Below are 17,260 nucleotides of genomic sequence, written 5' to 3' on the forward strand. Positions count from 1 at the left end.
ACAACCCCAATCTAATTGGCATCTGCTTGTTTAATTTAATACTCCAATACTCCAATTTCAGTGACATTAAGACACACTGTGGTTTGAAATTTCAATCAGAGGAAAGGGCATGTGAAGACCCAGCAAGAAGGCAGACATCTGAAAGCCAAGAAGAGAGGCCTCAAAAACAACAAACCTACTGAATCCTGGTCTTGGATTTCTAACCTTCAGAAGTGTGAAAAAAATAATTTCCGTTATTTATGGCACCTGGACCATGAAATTTGGTGATGGCAGCCTTATTAAGCTAATATAATAGCTTATTCCCAGTGCCTCTGAATTATTTAGTAATTTTGTAAGACCATGATTGGAAAAGTTGATTAAAATTCAACTCCAATCATTTTACAAATTCAAATTGTCAGTTTTTCTCTGTCACTGTAGAATACTTACTGAAAAATTAACTAAGTTATAAAGGCAAAAGAAACCCAGCCCATGAACAGACTGTGAAATTTTTTTTCATGGGTCTGAAACTTTTAGACCACAGCCCAGCAGATGCCATTGATACCTTCACCTACGTGAATACTAGTTTCCAAGAACTCAAAGTGCAGTCTAAAATCCAGTAGCACCATCATCCAGACCCACTCAATATGTAATCCACAATTTACGGAAAAACCTCGTGATTCCTGTGTGCATTGAGGTTTGAGGAGATCTGGTATAGTGCATGTGGTTTGGTGACTATGTGCAGTAGGCCTCATTTTCAAATTATAGTTCATGGAATACCTGCATGAAAATTGCCTTGAAGCAGTTGCAAAAATTAATTGTAAGGTCCCATGTGAGCTAATGGAACCATAATCTCTCAATGTGAAAATTTGCAGTTGTAATGTTTAAGAACAACGGGACTATAACTTGAATACACCCACAGTTACTCTTATTTAAGTCCATCTTAAAGAGCAATGGCATTCCTTTAGACTTTTCAAGACATGGATTTAAGACGTCTCATAAATAGACCATCTAATCTAGGATCCTTCTATTATCCATCCTCAATATTAAATAGCAACAAAGACACAGAGATTTTACGTAAGTTATAGCTATGCCAAAACAACTGCTTTGGAAGTAGCGAAAAAGGAATTGGTAAAAGGATAATGGAAGAATGATTGAAACACATAATGAAATATGTGTAGTCAGCTCTGAAATAAGGCAAGTGACAGTGATGCTTTATCTTTTGAATATGTGAATGAGCTGAGAATATTCTTTGGGCAAATAATGGTTACAAAAAAGTCAATATAATGAGGAAACAATTAGTTACAGAGGATAGTGCAGCCAGAAGTATAGTAACCTACGTGTAGTTTTACATGTAATCAAAAAGAAAAATGATCCTCTTCCTGCATTTCCTTTTTAAAATTAAATGAGTATATCCATCCAGAGTAGGTCATTTGGAGCCCATGTGTGTGTTGAAAGTTTTCTTCTAAACCATACAAATTGTGTAGCTGTTTCAGTGTATGTGTATATTTGTGTGTGTGTTAATTACTTTTTAATTAAATTTTTATGTCCTTGTTTGGAACTTATCAAAGCACATCTTGAAATATAAAATATGTAGGGTCAATAATGTGCACTTTATGTGCCATTTTCACATGTTCTTTTGTATTTGATTCAGAACTAACATGGTGTATTGTAGGCTACAAAATTTTCCCAAATGCATACACGCAGTCTATTTACTATAATCTACTAAGTGGTTCTCTTATTATTAAAAATTCAGGAAACTCAAAATATTCAATTTATATAAAATATAGGTATTTAGAAAATACAAATATGGATTTATTTAGTTTTTAGAATTGATACTTTAACAACGGTGTGTCCTGAGACAAGTACAAAATATAAAAAATTTAAAAACTATGACTGCCACTAATACCACATATGTGGGAGTCTGTCTATATATAAAGATAGATCATGTGAATGCAATGTGGCACATTGCTACCCTCAGATAAGTTAAGAGCATATGGGTATGCATTGCAACTTTTTCTTTTTTAACTAAACCTATTATTTCTTATATGACTTCATATGACCTTTTATAAAATACTATTTTATTCAAGTGAAAGGTGTGTGAAAAGTTAAGACCTTCAAACAAGATGCAGTGGCATTTGACTAATCCCAGCTACTCTGGAAGCTGAGGCAGGAGGATCACAAGTTTGAGGCTGGTCTGAGCAATTTAGCAAGACTCAGTGTCAAAATTAAAAATACTGGTTTTATACTCCAGTATCATCAGCCCATTCTGCTAGCATATTGACTTGCTTTTTATTTCTTGGCTTCCTGACCATTTGGGAAAACCTATTGTTGTAAAGCTCATTAACCAATAATTTAGGGTTTGCCAAGCTATTTGTTTTAGCTCCTCTCTTAATCTTTGTGTTTTTCCTGGAATGCAGAAAAAAAATTTTCCTAAACTTGTAAATGTAAAACTAGAAATTACATTTTTTAAAAAAAAACATTATATGGGTGATATTGTAGAGCAAAGAAAAAAATAATGCAAATAGTCTTAAAAATTCTCATGGATTTAAAATTTTTTTTCTGGTGATAAAGAAACAAAGGCAAAAAATGATAAGAAAGTGGGTGATTGCCATCTACCATTTTTATTGTTGAAAAATCATATTTCCAAATTTATTCCAATAAGGGTAGCCTATCAATCATCATTCTGTTCTCTTAAGTTTTTACTCTCAAATCTCCATGCCTCCCTTGTCTAAATTCCATTTATAAAATATCAGTTACATGGGGTTCAACTCAACAGGGTTAATCAGTTGATCTTTTTATGTTGTTATTAGGTCACCTTAGTTGTTCATAATAGTGGGGTTCATTTTGACATAAAATAAATATGTATATAACATAGATCCTCAATCCCAATACCCAGAGTTTTCCTGTCCCTTCTTTCCTTCCCTCTGATCCCTTTCCTATATTGTACTGGTTTTCCTTCTGTTTATCTATTTTTTTAATTTGTGCATTATAGGTATACATAAAAGTGGAATTCATTTTGAGGTATTCCTGTATGCACATGTTTGTGAATTTCTTTCCACAATTGCTTGCCTTACATAACCCTCTTTCCTTCCCCTTAATCTCCTTCTTTTATTTTACTCTTCTCCTTTTTGTCATGATATATTCCACTTCTTATTCTTCCCCTTATTTCTTTCTAATTTCTGCAAGAAAGGAGACATTCAGCCCCCAACATCTGACTCTGGCTTATTTCACTTAGCATGATATTCTTCATTGCCATCCCTCTACCAGCAAATGACATAATTTCATTCTTCTTTATGACTGAGTGAAACTTCATTGTGTAAGAATACCCTCATAATCAGTGTAAGTCAAATCAAAACTACACTGAGATTTCATCTCACTCCAGTTAGAGTGGAAATCGTTAAGAATACATATAGCAATAATTGCTGCAGAGGATGTGAAGTAAAGGTTCACTTACCATTCCTCATAAGCCTGCAGATTAGTTTAACCACTTTGGAAAGCAGTGTGGAGATTCCTCAAAGGGCCAAGAATGGAACTGCCAATGTCCCAGCTATCTCCCTCCTTGGTACTTATCCAAACGTGAATTAGAACAGAGACCCCCACCCAGAAGACTCTGGCCATAATTAAGCTTCTCCTCTCATCAGATTTTTACAAAGAGTATCAGCAGAATGTCTGCAAAGGGAATTGTAGTTTGAAGCTTCCTCTTTCTTATAAATGCCAGGTTTGCACACAAAAGGTATGATAGATTTAGAATCTCCAGTCAAGGTTGTTGTGCAAAAAGATATTCTCTCTGTTATCTTGGTAAAGATTTATAAGATCTCTGTCTGGTTCAAAAAGCACTTTCTGGGAACTCAAAGAAAAAATTATTTTTATGTAAACTTCTAAGCCCCTCCTCCCACTGGATATAAAATTCAGAGAATTTCCAAATTTCTGCCAATAAGTGTAGCCTATCAACCATCATTCTGTTCTCTTAGGTTTTTACTCTCAAATTTGGACCAAATTCTCTTTTTTATTATTATTATTAGTTGTTCAAAACATTACATAGCTCTTGATGGACCAAATTCTCTTGGTCCAGAGAATCTTAGGTGATAACCCCTCTGGACCAACTGCAGTCGATAAACCTGCTTCCTGAAAATTTCTTGGTTGTCCAGCTTCTTCTGTCCTACTTCAAAGAACTAAAATCAGTATACTATACTAATATAGGCATACCAATATTTATAGAGGTGCAATTCACAATAGCCAAGTTGTAGAACCAGCTTAGGTGCCCATCAACAGATGAATGGATAAAACCAAAACTTACAATCATTCTATATGACCTTACTCAAATCATTAATGACAATTTTATTTCCTATTCAAAACTCTTCATTTCTTATACTTAATAGCTATTTTTAAAGAGCTTCAATTGTATTTTTCTCCCAAAGACTGAATTTTCTAAGCTTTGAATGGGAAAGAAGCATCTGAATTTTTATTCCCAAAAAATATGAAGAATAATCTCGGAGTTTTAAGATCTTTGAGATGATATGTATGTTCAATTATACTACCTATGAATATATAATAAATGACTTTTACTCAGATATTGCATATGAGTATATTGTATCTTACTCTTTACTCATATATGTAGTCTTTCTTTCTTTCTTTCTTTCTTTTATTCCATTAAGAAATGAAGGTAAGCCATGTAGTGGTGCACATCTGTAATCCCAGCAACTTGGGAGGTTAAGGCAGGCAGATCTCAAGTTCAAAGCCAACCTCAGCAATTTACAGTTTCTGAACATCTTAGCAAGACTCTGTTCCAAAGTAAAAAATGAAATGGACTATGGATGTGACTCAGTGGTTAAGTGCCCTGGGTTCAATCTCTGGTACAGAGAAAGGGATTTACAAACTCTGCAGACCCTTAGTGCCCCAGAGCACACTAAAGAATGTGGAGTGACTTCTGCAGTCTGCTTGAGCATTTTAAATCTGTAGAAAAAGGACAGGTGTGTGAGTGGAGAGCAGAAGAGGGTGGAACAAGCATGCTCCAGGGAACTTCAGTACGGCCCATTCACACACATGTACTTAGGAACCACACCACACCAGGGAGACATGAACGGACCAGAAAAACACCCTGTCATTCATTTCATTTTAGGTATACATTTTATTTTTTAAGAAACAAATCATATATGAAACTTCTAGAATAAATTTGTTTATAGTTAAATGTGTGAAGCAGGATTTTAAAACATTACAGAAAATATAATATTTTTCTTTCCCAATTGAGAGGGCAAAATGGAACCAAAAGCAATCTAACACCTGACTCCTATATCCTTTTTATGAATACCTTGTCTTTATTTAGGTCATGCAGGAAGCAAGTGGTGTAGATGACTGGGGCTAAGATGTTTATTAATTTTTTTCAACTCCATTAAACTAGTATTAAAGGATATGTGTGTCTGCACTGTGGCTTGTTGTTTTCCTGGGGTTTTTTTAATCCCATTTTACCAAAAGTAATGCTACATTAAATATCCATAAAGGTCTATCATAGTAATAGCAAAGCAAAAACCTCAAATACTTCAAAAATAAGGAACTTATAAGTTTCAGCTCCCTAATCTTCTTTTGTTGGAAGATACCTTTGCTAACACAAATATTAGGATGATTTCACACTGTTTATAACTAAGGCTTTCTGTTCATACTGGTTGGTGGATAAATAAAGCACATCCTAGACTTGACCACCTGGTATGTGAATGGTGTTTTGCATTTTCCTTGTCATTTCTCTTTAGAATAATTTTTCTACATGGCATGGCAGTGATGTTGCCTCTTCATGTACCATTAACATTATTATGTAGTTATTAAAGTGATATAGACCTAGTGATCATTGTCAATCTAAGCACAGACTACAAGAAAAAGCCTATGTGATTAATATGTATCAATTGAAAAAGAATTAAATTCACCCACATTATATCTTTTGCATTGCTGTTACATTAACATTTTTTTTGAACCAGGGATTGAACTCAGGAGCACTCCACCACTGAGCCACAGCCACATCCCCAGCCATATTTTGTATTTTATTTAGAGCAAGGGTCTCACTGAGTTGCTTAGCACCTCACTTTTGCTGAGGCTGGCTTTGAACTCTGTATCCTCCTGCCTCAGCCTCCTGAGCTGCTGGGATTACAGGTGTACCCAGCTATATTAACAAATCTTGATTTCTCTGTCTAAAAAAGCCTATATAAGTTGAACTTTCTCTTCAAAGCTGTTCCTCTCTACTGTTGCCATAGACATATGAGCTATCTAGTAATACTTTACAAGCTAACACTATTCATCCTCTTTTAATTTTCAGGCTTGCCAAGAAATTCATTGGTGGTTTACTATTTGGTTTACATCTAAGGAAAAATGCAATGTTGTTGGCAAATTCTCTTAACATTTCTTTATCTTTCTAATTTTGTATGCTAATCTTTAGTCTGATGAACAGTAATGCAAATCAGAATGATAGATCAAATCTGAACAAGCTGACATATCAAACTCTGAGCTTGAGAGGATAAGAATTTTTATTACCTTAGTGATATTTATTTTGATCAAAATCTCTGAGATTCTGATTGATCTGGGTGAAGATGAGGACAGTGTTTGCAATGGGCAACCCAGGTATTTGTGCTAAGGGTAGACTGAACCACCTTTAGAGAAACATTACTAAAATCAGGTTTTCTAAGGGGACATTCACTTGTCTTTCTTGGCTGATACTATAGTTGCCTCCATCTGTAATCATGTACAATACCCACTAAATAATACAGGTAGCCTGACTTTCTGATTCCTATTCCTAGTACTGTAACACATTCTGGGAGGAAAAAGATACTAATAGCCACAGTAGATTTTTTTTTACTTATTTACATCATTCATAATTAAATATATAGATAAGGTTTTTTCCTTCACCTTCAATATGTTTCAGAAAACTGTGTTAGATAAATAAATAAATAATATTGATCTATTGGAATATAACTATATAAGTAGTATGGAATACTCAATTTTTGACTAAATAATAGTAATGTAAAAACATTATTATTTAATTATATATATATATTACTTTAATTAAGTACATTCTGATGTTTTGCATGAGTTTTATAATTCAGACATATAATTATATATGTCTGTATGTGTGTGCACTTAGGTGTACTGCAGCTCTATGTCTGGTTGCAGTTATTTGTCTTTCTACCAATTAGCAGGGTTGATGCAGTCATTTGAATCCTCTCCCATTGAGAACATTGCATAATTTGCAAGGTTGACCTACCTAGACATAAACAGTTCAGGAGTGTATGAATTACTATGAAGATATGCAAAATAAAATTCAATTAAAAAAACTAGGAGTGAAAATGGTGGTATGTTCTGGGTGAAATTTTTCTCCAGATGAGGTTATGTTCTAATTGTAATGCTAGTTAGTAGCAATGACATAAAATGAAAAGAATTTGGGATTAAAAAAAAAGGTTAGGGTAATTCTTTTTTGAAGTATCTTAATCTCTTTGAGCCTCAAAGTTCTCTTGTATAAACATGAAGGATTTAAAGTATATGGTCTCTTAAGATGCTTTGAAGCTCTGGAAGTCTGTGGGACTCAGATTCTCTTATATTCTTGTGTATTTTTGAGTACTATTGAAATGAATATCTTAGTTTAATCCTGAGTCAGAAGGTTCATTTACATTGCATGTTTGTTTAAATTTGGGGTATATATAATTGTTAAACTAAAGCTTAACAGATGATTATTACACTTTTCAAGTCTTAAGTTATATGTTATTAACACATGCTGGTGTTTCAGAAAATAGAAAAAAATTGCCATCAACAGTATTTATTTCCATCTGTGTTCACAGGAAGTCCAACACAATTGCCAGCTTCATAGAATATCATTTTGTGCAGATGATAAAACTGACAAGAGGATATTCACTTTCATATGCAAAGATTCTGAGTCAAATAAACATTTGTGCTATGTGTTTGACAGCGAAAAGTGTGTAAGTATGCCAGATGTTTTAGGGTGGTTTGTTCCATTTTACAAGCCAGGAATTGCCTTGTTTCCGACATTAATAAAGTATTTGGAAGTGAATAAGGTCTGTAAATACTTAAGTGCACTAATAGATTCATCCTGTCATGAGAATATCCTTCAGGATTTCATCTTTAACTAAAGTCTTATGTTCATGAGGAAAAGCTTGCATGCAAATTTCTTTTGTTAGAACAACAGTCCTACTTGTGCGGTGCATTTATATCTCTTGTAATCAGTCATTTGTAATTTTAATCTCAAAAAATATTTAGCAATATGGACATAATGCAAAGAGTAATGGTGAGAAACTATTTTTTGTTGTTTTTTTTTTTAAGTTTTCCTGGAATGTGATAGATTTTATGAAGAATAGTATTCTAAGGTCCATGAAATAAAATCTGCATGGCTCCTTTAAAAAATTCTCTAATACCTTAAATATTTGGTTCTTGATGTCTGTCATTCAGATATTTAATGTAATGAAAGGTAGTAATATTGTGTGTACATGTGAGTGTGCTTGCTTTGAATTTAATCTAAAGTTCTTAGTAAGGCCAGTTAGGCTATTCCAAGAGGTAAATCAGGCAACCATTCATCAAGTATCTGGAATCTTAAATAAAATCCTGTGTCTTGCTTTAAAAGCATAGGCTAATTCTAATCATAATCTAATCTGAGTTCTTCTGTGAAACTTAAAATATGTGTTGCAAGTACACATTGCAGTTATTTTCTTCAATGAAGGAAGAATATTTATCCTCAATATTATTGGTTTAAAAAGGACATAAAACTTAGTTCATTATTTGCTATTTTCACTCTCAAAAATAGAGTATCACTAATATTATTATCATATTGTGTTATTTATCTCTAGTGTTAGAGTGTGATCTTCTTGAGAACAAATGCCTTTCTATTTATATGTAATTTCTGCATCAGGTGGAACACAGATGCTCCATAAATTATCCTTATGGAAAAACTCAAGATGAAAATTTACCAAAAGTAGCTCAAGTTTTTTTTTCTTTCTGTATCTTTTAAACATTAGTGCTTTAAAAAGGCAAGCTAAAGTGCTAACTTACTTGGTACAATAATACATTTTAAGAACCAGTGGATATTATGGAACATCTCATCTGAAAAATATGATTACCCATATAAGACACTATTATATACACAAAAAGATATTTTTTGTATGAAGCTTAAATTGCTTTTGAAATTTATCTTCTCGAATTAATGCATTACATTTACATATTCCAAGTGTTTCATAATCATGATTATTTGCAGATGTTTTTCTCTACGTGATTGGAAAGATGAAAGTTGATATTTGTTGAATATCTTCTATGTGTAAAACATAATAACCTTTTACCATGTGCACTAAACAATTAACTCACTTGTCTTTCATTTCGTACCCATAGAAATACACTTCCTTGGGGTCCCCTGTAATGTTTATAATCATAATTAATTATAAATATCATACTTATTTATATGTTTACACTTGTTATACCTTTCTATGATATCCATCCAAATCTGCTACTTGCTCATAAAATGTTTGCCAAAATGTATAGTCATATCTTTTAAATAGCATAGACCTTATTTCTTCTCAATCATAAATTTCTATAATTGATTACTAGAATTTCTGTTCCTTTTGCCTACTATTCTTTTTGGAAATAGCATATCAAATTTAGTTTTTCTTGAAGTTTGACAATTTATTAAAGTGAAAGCAGTGATTCACAACCAGTTTGTGTACATAAGAATCGTAAGAGGTGACTTTAAAATATTCTTATGTCTCATATAAAAATACATACATATATATATATATATATGTATATGTGTATATATATATATATATATATATATATATATATATATATCAATTGGATCTGCTACAGTTAGCAAGCAGTTGTGCTACAGGTAGATGCAAGCCTGGGTTTTGAAAAACAAGTGTGCAAAATATCTCTCAAATCACAAGTTGGTATCAGCTTCATGAGCTCAAAGAGGAAATGTTTCCTTAATTTCATTGTATCATTCTCTATGAAATTTAATTGGCTCTAATTAAAATAATGAGTGTGATTTGATAGGTTTAAAAAATGTTTGATAACTTAATGGCATAATTCTTTCCTCTTATTTTAACAAATCATGGTCAGAGACCTTTAGTTTCCCTAACTTACAAAGTTAAGTAGTAACAGAATCTGGACAAAAATCCAAGAGTTTAGATTTCCATCACTGTATTTGTCCATTCATGTTCATGAGTCTCCCTCCTTCCATGGAGAACCATCACTGAAGAGGGAGTGAACCTCTGTCCCCTCCAGGGAACTATGAGGCAGGGCTTTTCCACCCTCACTTCCCTGCTGGTGTGTGTCATAGGAAACCATCAAAAACAGAAGACTTAAATATTTTCTAGAATTCATAACCTAGTAGTATCCAAAATATCCAAGATTCAACTGAGAACCTTTCTTCACACCAAGAAACAAAACCATCTTAAACTAAATGAAAAACAGTGAACCAATAGATTCCCCAAACCGTTATGGCAGAGATAATAGAATTATAAGACAAAAATTTTAAAACTACCCACATAAAATGTGGGACAGTGAACAATTACAAGCACAGCTGAAGAAGTAGAAAGTCTTATTAAGAAATAAAAAACCTAAACAAAGAAATAGAAATCAGAAGAATTAGTGACTTGTAAGTCTGACAAATAGAAAATACCCATTCTAAACAGTTCAGACATAATAAGTATATAATAAAACACACACACACAGACACACACATGAATGTGCCTGTCTGCATGCACACACACAGAAGGGCCCCAAAAGAAACAAAATGAAACAGAACCCGAGAGACCTGTGGGACTGAAACATAATGTCCAACATTTGTATGTCCTTCCAGTCCTGGAAAGAGAGGAGAAAGAAAGCAGCTGTGCCTTCTAAAAGTACTCAAAGAAATAAATGGTTGGAAACTCCCCAAATTTAGCAAATAACGTAAACCTATACTTTAAAAAAATACAGTGAAATCCAAAAAGTATTACTCCAAAATACTGTAGTTTGGGTAGATGGATAGATAAATAGGTCCATAGAACAGAGTAAAGAACACAGAAATAAACTCATAAGAGCTATTGGCAAACTGCTTATCAGACAAAGGTCTAGCATACAAAACTTTTGACAACCTACAGTATAAAAATAATCAAATTAGAAAACTGGCAAAAGACTGAAGGATAAAACATTTTATTGAAGAGGATAGAAAATTGGCAAGTAGGTGCATGAAAAGATGTTAACAATAGTTATATATTGGGGAAATGCAAATCGATATGAAAAGGAGAAGTAACTTACTACACAATTAAAGCTGCAATAAAAGTACCAAATGCTACAGACTCTTGGATAAAATCAGCCTGTCGATTTCATGGAAACTAAAAATGCAACTATCATATGCATTATTTGAAAAAAAATTTTAAGAGAAACTAAGACTTAAAATGCTCACACAAAAACCTATACACAAAGATTTATAACAGCTCATTCATAATGGGAAAAATCTACAAACACTACAGAAAATGGCTGAATAGTTAAATACTCTGGTACATTGTAATCATGGAACACTACTGAGCAATAAAAAGGAATGAACTGTGAATACAATAACAGCTCACTGATGACTCCCCAGAAAATAAGGAATGAGAAAATTCAGTTCTCAGAGCTTATGTGTTCCATGATTCCTGTTCTATAGCATTCTCAAGGTTACTAAATCATAGAAATGGAAAATAGATTAGTGTTTGCCAGAAGATTAAAGAAAGTCTGAGAACAAGCTGTAAGAGGGTATAAGTACAAAACAGCAAGATAAGAGATAGAATTTTTGCATTTTGACTATTTATTGTCAACATCCTGGTTGTGTTTTTAAGTAGATTTTTGAAATATGTTACCATTGGGAGAACCCAGATATAGTGTACGTAGGACCTGTATGTGTTCTTTCTTAAATGAATCTAAGCCTAAAACGATCTCCGAATGAAAATTTTACTTAGAAAAATAAGTCATGGTCTGTTTGAACCAAACCTTTTATCTTATCTTAAATAAATACAGGCAGAGAGATTCACTGAAGTTCTGAGAATCACAAAGCTAGATAGATAGTAACAGAATCAGATCCATAAATTTTCAGTTTCCTTGAAGTTTAAATGTTAGTGTGCTACAAAACTGGAATTTCCTTTACTGATAAGATCATAATATTATTAAGTTTAAGTATTTATACAACTTCTTTAGTTATTTCATTTTTAATAGTATGATTTTATGCAACTTTATTATTTTATTTTATGTAGTGCTGAGAATTGAATCCAATCCTAGTTCATATTAGGCAAGTGCTCTACCATGGAGGTATACCCTCAGCCCATTATCTCATTAAGTTTAAAAATAATATTACAGTGATTTCCAAGTATTTTTGAGACTATTATGAATGGAATAGTTTTCTTAATTTCTTTTTCACTAGACTCATCATTGGAGTATAGGAATATCATTGATTTATGAGTGTTGATCTTATATTTTGCTACTATAAGTTCATTTATGAGCTTTAGAAATCTTCTAGTAGAAGATTTTTTTTGGAGGGGGTTCTTCTAGATATAGGATCATGTCATGAGCAAACAGAGATAATTTGAGCTCCTCTTTTCCTGTTTGTTTCCCTTTATTTTCATTCTCTTGCCTGATTGCTCTGGCTGGAGTTTCATTGACCATGTTGAATAGGAGTGGTGAAAGTTGGCATCCTTGTCTTGTTACTGTTTTTAGAGGAAATGCTTTCGGTTTTTCTCCAGTCAGTATAATGTTGGTCTTGGGTTTGTCATATATAGCCTTTACAATGTTGAGGTAAGTTCCTTTATTTCCTAGCTTTTTTGGAGTTTTTTTTTTTTTTTTTGTATTTCAAATAGGAATGGGTGGAGCACTTTTTCAAATGATTTTTCTGCAACTATTGAAATAATCATGTGATTCTTGACCTTCACTCTATGGGATAAATTGCATTTATTGATTTCTGTGTATTCAACCAGTCTTTCATCCCTGGAATGAAACCCAGTTGGTAATGGTGAAGTATCTTTTAATGTGTTGTTGCATGTGGTTTGTGAGAGGTGAAGGACCTCTATAAAAACTACAGAACACTAAAGAAAGAAATTGAAGAAGACCATAGAAGATGGAAAGACGTTCAACGTCGTTGGATAGGCAGAATCAATAATGTCAAAATAGCTATACTACCAAAAGCTCTATACAGATTTAATGCAATTTCCATTAAAATTCCAATGATATTCCTTTTAGAAATAGAAAAGGCAGTTTTGAAATTCATCTGGACCTGGGCACAATAGCACATGCCAGTAATCCCAGCAACTCGGGAGACAGAGGCAGGAGGATCACAAGTTCAAAGCCAGCCTCAGCAAAAGCGAGATGCTAAGCAACTCAGTGAGACCCTATCCCTAAATAAAATACAAAATAGTGCTGGGAATGTGGCTTAGTGGTCAAGTGCCCTTGAGTTCAATCTCTGGTTAGCCCCCCACCACCCAAAAAAGAAATGCATTTGGAAAAGTAGGAGACCCAGATGACCAAAGTAATTCTTAGTGAGAAAAATTACACAGCAGGCATTACAATTCCAGATGTTAAATTATACTACAGAGCTATAGTAACAAAAACACCATTGTATTGGCAGAAGAATGGGCATGAAGGCCAATGGAATAGAATAAAAGACACAGGGAAAAACTCACATAAATAGAGTTATCTCATACTAGAAAAATGCACTAAAAACATGTATTGGAGAAAAGATAGCCTATTAAACAAATGATGCTGGGAAAACTGGAAATCCATATATAGAAGAATGAAATTAGATCCCTATTGCTCACTCTGTACCAAAGTCAACTCAAAGCATATCAAAGATTTAGTATTTAGACCAAAAACCCTGAAACTGCAAGAAGAAAATATCCGTTCAACACTCCAGCATGTCCCCACAGGAACCAGTTTCCTTAACAAAATTTCTAAAGCTCAAGAAATTAAAAAAAAATTCATAAGTAGGATAGTATCAAATTAAAAAGCTTCTTCACAGCAAAGGATAGCAGTACAAAGAGAGCCATAAAATGGGGGAAGATCTTTGCCACCTGCTCTTCAGATAGGGCATTAATATTTAGAATATAAAAAGAACTCAAAAAACTTAACACGCCAAAGAAACAAATAACCTAATCAATATATGGGCAAAAGAACTAAAGAGATACTTCTCCAAAGAAGAAATACAGTGGTCAACAAATACATGAAAAAATGTTCAACATCTCTAGCAGTTAAGGAAATAAAAATCAAAATTACACTGAGATTTCATCTCACTGTAATCAGAATGGCAATTATCAAAAATGTATACAATAATAAATGCTAGCAAGGATGTGGAGTAAAAGTACACTAATACATTGTTGGTGGGAATGAAAATTAATGCAACTGTTGTGGAAAACAGTATGGAGATTCCTCAGAAAACTAGGACTAGAAATACCATGTCACAGCTGTCCCACTCTTTGATATATATTAAAATCAACATATCACAGTGATGCAGCCACATCAATGTTTACAACAGCACAATTCATGATAGCCAACTATGGAACCAACCTAGGTGCCTTTCAACAGATAAATGGATAAAGTAAATATGGCATATATATACAATTAAATATTTATCAGCCATAAAAAAAGAATAAAATTATGGCATTTGCTAGTAAATGGGAGGGATTGGAGAATATCATGCTAAGTAAAATAAGCCAGTCCCCAAAAGTCAAAGACAAATGTTTTCTCTGATATGCGGAAGCTAATCCAAAATAAGGTGAGAGGGAATAAAAAAAGAAAAACAAACGAAAAGAGACAGGAAAAAAAAGGAAAAACAAATTTTATCAAAATAAAGGAAAGATTAATAAGGAAAACTTAGGGCATTGATTTGGATGAAAAAGGGACAGGAAAATGAAAGAAGAGTGGAATGAATCCGACTGAATATTTGCATGTGCAGGCATGGATGCAGCAGGATGGGGCTCAGCATAGGATGGGTAGTGTTGGGGACTGAATTGTAGTGAGTTTGGTTCCATGTTTCATGCTGTTGAGATTATGTCAGTGAGTATCCTGGTGTTGCATATAACTGAAAAGAAGTTTTTAAAAGTACAACATATAGACTTAAAATAATATTAGAATACAGAATTCATTTTGATATGGTTGTTTTGGCTTCTTTATTATAAGCCCAATATTTTCACTGTAACCATTTAGGCTGTATTTTGATATTCTTTGTTTTCACAATTTTTCCAGTGTATACATTGGAATATATATATATATATATATACATATTATATATTACATATAATATGTATATATATAATATATATTTTTTTCTTTATTGGATACTGCTTCTCCCAATAAGCAGATGAAACTGTCACATCCCCTCCAGCTTAATTTTTTTTAATATGAAGTGCAATTTAAAATATGGAAAGGTGTAAAACTTCTCTTTTACCTGCTTAATATTTGTAGAAATATTGTTCATTGTCCATAGAATCATACATTATTACTAGAAGTAATCACAATATGCAATCCTTTCATAAGGTCTATTTGAGAGAAGTTGTTTATTATGTATTATTCTATAGTTACATTTTGTTTTCCTTTTTAAATTTTTTGACACAAACTTTTTTTTTAACTAAAAATATTCTTGCTCTTTGTATTTCATTACATTATCAGGGAATAAAGACTGTTTTCCTAGTTCAGTAATCCAACCTAATATAACTAGTTGATAATAAGGATCTGAAAGCTTATTGTTATTAAATATTTCCTTTTATTGCTGTATTCATTTCTTCAGTTTATGAAATAGCAAAATTTATATCCATGATTTAAGAAACAAATAATTTGTCTTATTCTGACACAAAGGCAGGAGTGAACAACTGTAAGCCAGAAAAATAATTTAAGTTAATTAAATTGTCTGATATTCATTTCTATGTGATTACTATAATACTGACAATTTGGTATTTTCAGCCAGGCACTCAAATTTTGTGTAATTATTAGGAATACATAGGGCTACTGCCCTATATTGATCTTCCCACATTGCTAATTGAGTTAAAAAACTAATAGGGCCAAGGGGTGAGAGAGAAAAGGAGGGAGCATAAGGGTAAAGAAGATGGTGGAATGAGATGGATAAAATTATCCTGAGTACATGTATGAAGACACAAATGGTGTGAATATACTGTATATAAAACCAGAGATATGAAAAATTGTGCTCTATATGTGTAATATGAATTGTAATGCACTCTGCTGTCATATATAACAAATTAGAATAAAAAATGAATAAATTTAATAACTTAAAAGTTACTTATTGTTTCTCTTTTTACTTTTTAAAATAATTTAAATCAAGAACCATGAAATTTGTCTAAGTGTAATTCTCTTATTACATATTTGTATCATTAAATTCCTTATTTATGAGTCAGGAAACATTATTTGATTTTAAAAATATAATTTTGTAGGACTATGACATATTTCCCAAATAATAAGTTGTTGCAGTTATTTAGAGAATCTCTTTTTTTGAATTATGAGATATGCATGAAGCCATTTTTATTTTTTAAATTTCAATTGGCATACTTTGCCTTATGAACTATTAAAATTAAATTATAGTTAGAAAATTTTAAAGTTATTTATTTTGATTTGAGATCTTTTTCTGTGATCTGATATTATGTATAACCAGATATTTTATTCTAATAACCAGTGAAGCATCAGAGTATGTAATTTCTGTCATAGATATTTGAATATGATTTTAGTTGAATTCCTAGGTTTATACTACATAAAGTTTATTGACTAAAATACACTTTTTGTAATGTAGAAAACCAGTGTGACATACTAATAAAGACATGAACTTTAACATTATTGAGGCAGAAACTCAAAATACTGTCCCATATTTCATAAGTTATTTCAGAAGGCAGATTTATGTTTCTTAAAATGTTTGGCTCTTCATCTCCAAGTTAAAAATAGCTTTCATTTAAAGAATATTGTAGGGGAAAAGCGATTGTGACTGCAGATATAAATTGTTTTACATAGTTGTGAACGCAATAGGTTATATTTTAAGATTATTGTTTTAAGTTAATATCACTCATATTTAATGAGATACTGTCGAAATTAATATAGCTGAAATAAAGGAATAGAATATGTAATAAGGAGTTCCAGACTAAAAAGTTGCTATAAATCAGAATTTAGTATCATTATATACGTAGAGCGTATGTGAACATGTACATACACATAAATAAGTGCAGTGCTTATGACCTTTATCTAGAATGATAAACTTCAGGCATTACATCCACAAAGGTGGCAAGGGCAAAGGTGAAGG

The 17,260-nt window shown here is 32.4% G+C and overlaps 1 protein-coding gene across 2 annotated transcripts in view; it reads left to right on the top strand.

Annotated features, from left to right (window-relative positions):
- The window catches only part of Gulp1 (GULP PTB domain containing engulfment adaptor 1), a 270,157-nt gene that overhangs the window by 221,316 nt on the left and 31,581 nt on the right, over nt 1-17,260 (top strand). For both annotated transcript variants that reach the window (XM_077799064.1, XM_026389053.2), the window contains exon 7: nt 7,794-7,931. In XM_077799064.1, the coding sequence (XP_077655190.1) occupies nt 7,794-7,931 (138 nt within the window). The remainder of the gene's footprint in view (nt 1-7,793; nt 7,932-17,260) is intronic.

This window comes from Urocitellus parryii, chromosome 1, assembly GCF_045843805.1.
Source record: "Urocitellus parryii isolate mUroPar1 chromosome 1, mUroPar1.hap1, whole genome shotgun sequence".
Taxonomy (NCBI): Eukaryota; Metazoa; Chordata; class Mammalia; order Rodentia; family Sciuridae; genus Urocitellus; species Urocitellus parryii.